The sequence below is a fragment of the Diabrotica undecimpunctata genome, chromosome 9 (genome assembly GCF_040954645.1).
Source record: "Diabrotica undecimpunctata isolate CICGRU chromosome 9, icDiaUnde3, whole genome shotgun sequence".
NCBI classification, from domain to species: Eukaryota; Metazoa; Arthropoda; class Insecta; order Coleoptera; family Chrysomelidae; genus Diabrotica; species Diabrotica undecimpunctata.
In genome coordinates this window covers 39,304,134-39,313,338 of record NC_092811.1, presented here as the reverse complement: position 1 = coordinate 39,313,338, position 9,205 = coordinate 39,304,134, and the positions used below count along the sequence as shown (strand labels likewise).

The 9,205-nt window shown below is 35.4% G+C and overlaps 1 protein-coding gene across 1 annotated transcript; it reads right to left on the bottom strand.

The window, feature by feature from the left end:
* Window positions 1–478: 478 nt before the first annotated feature.
* On the bottom strand, window positions 479–1,279 carry LOC140450540 (zinc finger BED domain-containing protein 5-like). The gene has a single exon (XM_072544196.1). It carries the CDS (start codon window positions 1,277–1,279, stop codon window positions 479–481), a length of 801 nt encoding a protein of 266 aa, XP_072400297.1.
* Between the last annotated feature and the right edge of the window lie 7,926 nt (window positions 1,280–9,205).

The window sequence follows — 9,205 nt, the reverse complement described above, 5'->3', positions numbered from 1 at the left end:
CATAATTGAAAACATTTCTTCACAAATATACGTCGAACCAAAACGACAACAATACCGCAAAGCAAAATTGTGAAGATATGGAAAACCAACTGTGGAAACGTATTTCCAAAATTCAATATAATTTGAATTACTCGTACTTGAAACAAGCTCGTTATGTTTATTTTTCAACAAAATATTACTTTGCAAATCTATTACTTCCATTTGGAATTCCGGCGGATAATTTTCAACGTCTTTAAGTGAAATGGAAAAAGGATTTGTGAAAAGTTGAATATTTTTATTTTTTTCCTGGAAATCCTGAAATCTCGTAATAAATGAGCTTTGAAGACTTGACATTAAATTTTTAAACTTATCGTAATTTGGAACATTATTTAATTTGATGGTTAATTCCTTCATGAATTAAAAATGAATGAGTTTTTTTTTCAATTAAAATCTGAATAAAAAAGTGATAGTTTGTTTTTGAACGAGCTTACGAGGCTAACTAAGGTTGGAAAATACAATATTTTCCTTGTAATAGTAAAGTTATTATGTTCAAATGTCCCATCAGGTCCGCAAGGAAAGCTAAATCCCATAGCCAGTCTTCATTTTTCAACAGAGAGCACTCGTTTGGCAATTCCTCATTCTCATTCAAAAATTGCAAAACACACTCTTTCAAATTCCAAAATCTTGCCAGTGCATTCTCTTTGGACAACCATCGAACACTGCAATAAACGAGTAATTCACCTGCCTCCTCCGTTTCTTCCAGAAAAAGTTCTCGGAATCGTCGTCGATTACTAGCTCGAGCATGTATTTTATTGATACACCGCGATACAGGCTCAATCACCGAGGATAGATCGAGGTCCTTGGGACATAATGCTTCTTGGTGGATTATACAATGGAATTTGAAAACATTTCTTCCTAAAAAGTTTTCAAGTAGCGTTGCAAATCCTTTGATTCGACCAACCATGGAAGGCGCTCCATCTGTACAAACCGACTCCAATTTCGACCACTCCACTTTGCTACCTTCAATAACATTTTTCACTTGATCCAAGACATCCTGTCCTGTTGTGGAGACCAGTTGGCGCAAATCTAATAGCTCCTCCACAACATCGAAACTATCTGTCACGAAGCGTACAAATATGCTCAACTGCGCATTACCTGTAATGTCACAGCTTTCATCCAAAGCCAGTGAAAAATATTTGCACTTTCGTAGTCCGGCGATAATTTGTGTTTCAACATCCTGGCCCATATCATCAATTCGGCGCATGACAGTGTTTCTGGACAAAGCGATTTGGTTCACCATATGTTTTATGTTTGAATCACCGACATTTTGAGCGAATATTAGTAAACTATTTTTAATTACCTCTTCTCCGTCGGAATATGGCTATTTCTTGCGTGCTAATGACAGCGAGAGTTCATATGAAGTCTTCACCATTGTGTTCATTTCATTACTTCTTTTTTGGAACAAAGATTGTTGTCCGGCTAAAGATTTTTTTTCTTGGCGATGAATTCGGTTCGTAGGCGTGATCCGACAGGATAATTGTTGGTGAAATCGCCATGAACTTGCTTATAATGGCGCTCCAGATTAAATTTTTTTGGCACTGCCACACAAATTCCACATATCAAACAGCAAGGCTTGGAAGTGATGTGATGAGTAAATAAGAACTGTTCTTCCCACTTAGTTTTAAATTCACGAATCGCAATATCGTCCTCATATTCACGTTTTGAAGTTGATGGCTTACTCGTGGTCATTTCGAAAACAATTGTTTTAAAAGGAAATAAACTGTAAAAACACTATCTCACAAGGCAAACAGACTTAAAGCGTCTTACACAAAAGTTGAGAATCAACTGAGAACTGAGTCAACCGGGCATCTACAATCGACAAAACGATGAATAACGTGAACGTGTCTAGCGCGAGGCAGTGGCGTACAACAGTGGCATACAATAAAAGAGTGGCGTAGAATAAAAGACGAATTTTTAATTTTTTACTAAGTTAATTTTTTTATTTTTTTTTTATTTTTTCAAAAAGTCCTCGCGTGCCACTTCTAAGACACCGCCGTGCCACTAGACCACTCCTGTCCTAGACTAAGTCGAGTAACAACGACTTGATAAGGTCTTTTGGAAATTTGATATTTCCACGGTTTTACATATGTTTTCATTTCGCAAAGTTTTGAATTTAAACTGTCCAACTGGTTTTGCCACAAATTTTCGACCTTCAGTTTAACAAATGATTTTAAGTCATTTAGCACTACATTTGTCACTTCACTCGTAGTTTCACTGTTTCTTGCTTGTTGGACAATGCCTGTCTGCTTCTTCGTTCCCTTGAAGTCCAATGTGTGAAGGAACCCATAAAAATTCTATAGTATGGTTGCTGTTTTGTATGGCAGCTAGTTCTTTTTTATTTTGGAGAGCAATTGGATGTGTTGAGTAAAGCTGGTTAATGGTATTGATGGAACTGACGGAATCGGTAATTATAAGAGCTTTGGATACATTACCGGAGTTAATATGAGTGAGAGGTTGGTAGATGGCATATAGCTCGCCGGTATGTATGCAGTTTAAGGATGGTAGTTTATACTCAAGTGTAATATTTAAAGTAACAACAGCTGCCTCAGCTTCAGTAGATATTTTAGAGGTGTATACATGATAGAAGTTAAAAAATTTTGTAAGTTTTTTGATGAAGGTATTTTTTTATTAAACTTTTCTCTGCGGAAAGCACGATATCGCGTTCTCAGAGTGTTTCATAAAATGCGGAGGGCGCGATATAGCGGCCTATGTAAATGTGACTTCAAATATAAACCCGCACATGCAGAAAGGTCTATTTTGTCACAGTAAACCGTCCGTTATAGAACTGGTTGCCTATTTTCGTAAATAAATTATTAATATAAATAAATATCGTAAATAAATATTATCTCAAATATAATCTATAATTTTTGACATTACCTTATGGATAGTACCTAATTTTGCACGTCGTGTTAATAACATTTTTAATAAGTTTTTAATTTGTGTTGTATTGATTTTCTATAAAAAATGAGCGATTCACAGCAACCTGGACCTTCAGGTATGAAAAAGCGAAAAGTCATAAATGTAAGAAATCCAAAAAAATTATCGGTTGAGGAAATGACAGAGTTTTTATATAACTCTGATACAGAAAGTGAGGAAGACGACGAGGATGAATGTAAGTAGATAACTTTAATGTGCTATATTATAGAAAATTGAAATCAATATTTTTTAGTTCAAGTGGAAGATTTCTACAATAATGGAGATTCGGATTCAGATCTTACAGAAAATGAGGAGAGTTTTATGCAAGAGAGAGCAGAAATGATTGTGCACGATGAGATTTTAGAGGGTATAAATGAGATCCAGGCTGAAAATTCGTGGAACGAAATAAGTGGTATGAAAGATATTCCTTTTATGGGAACAAATAAACTATTAGTTCAATCTCCTAGTGACGAACCATATGACTGTTTATGCAGTAAATATGACTCGATGATGCATTTTTAGAAACTGTACTGAGTGAATGTAATAACTATGCCATTCAAGTACTGGCTACTAGTAAAGGATCTGTACGATCGAGAATCGCCAAATGGAAAGAACTGACAGTAAAATAGTTCCTTGTGTTCCTAGGATTAACTTTACTTACTGGTACTGTCAAACTTCCTGAGTTACAAGATTACTGGAAAAAACACAGACTATTAACAACTTGTTTTTCAAACTACATGAGTAGAGACAGGTATTTATTAATTATGCGTTGTCTTAATTTTTGTACAACTTGGATGGAAGGTGACCAAATCCCTGAAGATTGTCTTTTTAAAATTAAACCTGTAATAAAACATTTCAACAATGTGATGAAGAAATTTTACCATCCTAATAGACAACTTTCGTTAGATGAGTCGATGGTCTTGTGGAAAGGAAGACATCTTTAACCCTGCTGTCCCGTTCGATTCAACTACACAAATGTACTGTTCGGGTCAATATGACCCAACTATGGCTTACGCTCCTTAATCGAAATAAAATAAGCTAATAGTGCTAAACAAAACTTTACTAACAAAAAATTATGGTTAATTAAACAAAAATGATGTTGTTAATGTAAATTAAACCTTATTAACAAAAACAAAAGGTATTTTTTTCTTTCATTAACCAGAAAAGCCTAATAACAAATATCTACAAAATTTAATTCAGTTTACAACTGGGACAGTAATAAAAAAGAATGGGTTTTACAAATATGTTTATGACATATACAACATAAAATATTAGTCTTTTAGAACAAAATTTACAGCGTGATCGTTTAGCAGGTGGAGTAGGATTGTTCATAGACGGTTCACACGAACTAGAATTTCCATCTTCTCTACTCACTTCTGCTCGTGTCCTTTTTACCAGTTCTTGTGAGTCTTTGGTTCTTGGTAAATTTTTCCTGGAAAGAATAAGTGGTTTCACCAGTGTTTTTCCCAATTCCTCAAGAAAAATTCGCGGTTTTGTAAGTTTATTGGTGTTCCATTGGAGATTTATCGATGTCCATAAAACGAACGCGTTGTAGGCAGAAATGTCCAGCATATTATAAAAAACAATCATGGGCCAGCAATTTGTCTTTATCTTACATGTATATGTACCAACAAACAAGCTGATCTAGAGTATTTACTGCTCCCTTACTGGAATTATAATCTAAAATAATTTGGGGCTTTTTGTCGTTTCTGTCACTAATAGCCTTTTCATGATGCAAAGTACTCATAAGAACAACATTTTTATTCTTTTTAGGAATATAGTTAACAACAGTGGTATCTTGCGTGAAGTAAAAATACGAACTATGAACTTCTTTATTCGCAATTTGTGCTGGAAGCTCTGGTTTATTTTTTCTTATAGTCCCCAGCATTGTATTTTTTCTTTTTAGAAGAAGTTGGCCTAAATTGTACGATGTAAAAAAGTTATCGCAAGTAATATTGTGGCCTTTCAAATCATTAGTCAAGTCGCACACCACACGCATTCCCTGATTTCGTTCTGGCGCGGCACCTGCTTCTTTTCCTGTATAGATCTGCAATTTTAGAGCATAAGAACTTTTGGTGTCACATAAAGCCCAAATTTTTATGTTATATTTCGCTGGCTTGCTTGGAATGTACTATTTGAAGGGACAGCGACCTCTAAAGGCTACTAATTGCTCATCGATAGTAACATTTTTATCAGGGTTAAAAAAATTTGGTAGATTTTCCACCAATTTTCCCCAAATTTCATGTATTGCAGCAAGTTTATCTAATCGTCTCCTATCCTGTCTAGTAGTCTTGTTATCAAAACGTATCACTTGCGACATTTTTGTAAACACTTCAAGGGACATTGTTGATCGAAAAAATATACTACGACCAGTTTCGTCATTTCTTCAAATAAATTTTATTTTACTAATGTTTGTATTTTGAGAACGATTTCCGAAGTGGAAATTGAAACGTCAATAAACGTATTTTAACCTTTAATTGTGGCTTATTCCCATTTAAATAGTAATTAATTTAAAATGCCACAAGAAAATAGCTTCAGAACAATATCTTTCCAGTTGGTTCCAAAAACACGCTGGCCTTCCATGTTTGTCATATTAATAATTTGGTTTGCAACTATGTCAGAAAAGAGCACGTCAAATGAATTTTTGATATCGAAAATTCGTGCACATGCGTACCTTGTAACTCCTGGAGCATTATTTATAACATTGGCCGTAGAAAAACGATCGAGTTGATAAGGAGGATCAAGCGACCACTGAATATTACCATCTTTCGAAGGAACTGTTACAGAAGGTTCTACAGGATGTGGTACGTAGAATGGAATAACAGAATCATCACTACTTTCTTCTTCACTCTCACTACTTGTATGGTTTTCTGTTTCTGATATGTATTCATCACTGTCTGACACGTTCGCGAGCTCGCGCAGCTCATTTTCGGTTAGCGTTCTTCGATGCGACATTATCAACCTGCAAAAATAGACTAAAATGTATATGAATGATCAGTGTCCTACCACTTGTCTATCACCCCCACTTTCTTCTACATGACGTGCCCTTCTACCTGACATCGTCCAGCACCAGCCCAGCTACACTTCAAATTTTTTACAAGTTCTAGCTTGCAGAAACTTGTTTTTATTTATAAACTTACATGACTGACAAACACTGTTAGAAAATATAAAACACTGCCAACTAAACATACGTACACAGCAAATTTTTAACGGTTTAAATACGTGGGTCATATTGACCCGAACGTATCATAGGTAACAATTTAATTTTTATCAAAAAAATCAGGAAGTTGAAGTTTTATCTCATATGCAATTGAAAGACCTCAGATTAGGTAATAAAGTCACGGAATACCAAAACGTTACGCCGCGTAATAATTTGTAAAATAAGAAATAATTTTTTTTTGGGTCAAATAGACCCGAACAGGACAGCAGGGTTAAACAATATCTTCCAAATAAGCGCCACAAATATGGAATCAAACTCTATATGTTGACGGAACCCAGTGGACTTATTTTGAAATTTATTGTTTGCGGTGGTGAAACTGACTTGATAGGAGGTAAAGACCGTACAAAAAAAAAGTAGTAATGCATTTACTGAGCGATTACTTAGACAAAGGCCACTCAGTTTTCATGAATAACTATGATAATAGTTTCCAGTTGTCAAAAATGTTACTGGATATAAAGACTTACTGCACGGAAACGCTACATAAAGATACAAAAATTGTCTCCAAACGAAGTTATTCGTGCGAAATTAAAGAAAGGAGTAAACCAGGCTATGTATCTCGATAACATAATGATTGGTAAGTGGCGTGACAAGAGGAATGTAATTTACATATCTTCAGAATTTGAAAATCGTATGATGCTAGTGACGAATCGAAGAGGTGTTATAATATATTTCAGCATTATAATATGTTTTAAAAGGTTTCATCAATCCCACATCCAGTGGTTACATCATGTGGATACAATGGGGTGGAACTGTCAGAATGTGCACGCCATTAGCTCTTGCTAGTTCTATTATCTCAATTGAAAAGTGGCTCTCATGATTGTCGCAAATTAGAAGCATTCTTCTGTTTTCAGAGAATCTAAGAGTGCCATCAGTAACAAATGTGAAAATTACAGGTTATACAGCAATAAATGGACTTTAAACTGGTAGCAATGCTAATTATCCTAAGTCTTATCTTCTAATAAAAAACTCTCATCTTACCTTCAATCCAAAAATTTGACTTTCAACCACCAAAAACTAACTTTTCACTTTATGACATGAACCCTTTACTGCACTGTTCTACATACTGAATGGAATGTTTTGATGTCAGTGTTGCCAACCCGAGTCCTTAAATTTACCCACAATATCAATGTCTGAAGCTGCCCCCCATCTGAAGGAGCCCCCTTCTCCCTTATCAATGCTGCATTTGCCTGGCAGCAAGTCAAGCCTACTGCACTGATTAAATCGTGGAACAATATTTGGCCCAATAACCCACTCCTTCCAATAGAAGTTAACAAAGAATCCAATGACCAATATGTGCAAGATGTACTAGGTGCTAACCTTCAAATTTATAACGATATGACAAATTCATCAGAATCAAGAGAAGCTTTATAAGAGTGGATTTTAGATGACAATCTCAATGCTCACTTAACAGATGAATAAATAATAAAAGAAATGAAATGAACACAAGAACAAGCAATGACAGACTGTCTAAACAAGAAAAAGCAAAAGACAATCAAAGATTTCTTCAAAGTGTGAGCACAGTACATATGTATTTATATACGTCCATAATTAATCTATGTTAGTTGCGAATTTAGTTATTAGTACATATAATGTTTCTAAGTTATTATTTACACACTGTATGTATATTTAATTTATTAGCTTCCATATTTCTTTTAATAAACATGTTTTAGTTAGCCGAAATGAGTGTTTTTGCATATTAATCTGGATAGCATTTTACTCATGAAATTTAAGAATGTTGTAGGCTACTGCTAGCAAAACAATGCCAAATATATAATTACTTTCGGTAATCTGGACACTTTTGCTAATCCGACACCCCTTTGGTCCCATACCTGTGGATTATCAAGAGATAACTGTATTCATAAATTGCTTTTATTTAATTTTATGTAACATACTGCGGCCACGTTGTTTCAAAAATTAAAGTAAAAACTGTGTTGTTAGCCTAGTTTAAGATATAGGTGCCGGAGTTAGGCAACACGGATGACGGGGGGTTAGACATGGCAGGTGAAGGTTGCCGAAGCTCGGGCATGGATGTATGTTTTAGGGTTGAGAATAAACTGATGTTTATGTGAAGTAACGATTATTATTTGTAACCCCTCTTCGATAACACGACATGGTGGCAGCTGGTGCTTTGTTTTGTTAACATTAAACAAGCTAACAGTGATCGAACGTGACAGCAGTGCAAATCTTATGCATAACCTATAAATCAGAGGGGACCTAAAATCCCTAAAATGGATGCACCTATCCAAATAAATAAAGAAGTGTTTGCGAACATTTCGGCTGCAAGCGAATTTGATTTTACACAGCCCCAGACATGGCACCAATGGAAGAAAAGAGTAGAGAGATATATGTCTGTAAGTGGATTTGGACAAAAATCTGACAAGGATAAACTAGACCTATTGTTGTATTTAATGGGAAATGAAGCAGAAGATATTTTACTTCAAAATCAACCATTGGAAAATGCATCCTTTCAAGATGTAATGCAGATTTTCGACAATCATTTTATTCCCCGAAGAAATACAATCTTTGAGAGATTTCAATTTAATTCAAGGGTACAAAGGCCAGGAGAACCTGTGGGAAACTTTATTTCAAGTCTACATACTCTTGCAGAGCACTGTAGCTATGGAGCTCTTAAAGATGAGTTAATTCGTGACAGGATTGTTATCGGAATAGCTGATAAAAAGGTGAGCGAAAGAATGCAACTAAATGATGGTTGGACACTAGAGAAGGCAATAAAAATAGCACGCCAAGCTGAACGTCAAGATAGTCAAAATAGAATTATGAGACAGGAGCAGTCAGTTAGTGCAGTTAAACAGGACTACAGGGAGCGTAGTGATAAAAGACATCAAGGTTACAGATGTGGATACTGTGGCATACCTACATGTAAAAATAGGGAGAAATGTCCAGCCAAGTTCTCTGAATGCAGATCTTGTTCACGTAGAGGTCATTGGAGTGTGATGTGCAGGAAGAAAGCTGTCAGAGCTGTTAAGTGTTCAAGGTCCACCAGTAGCAGTAGTACAGACGACGAAGGAA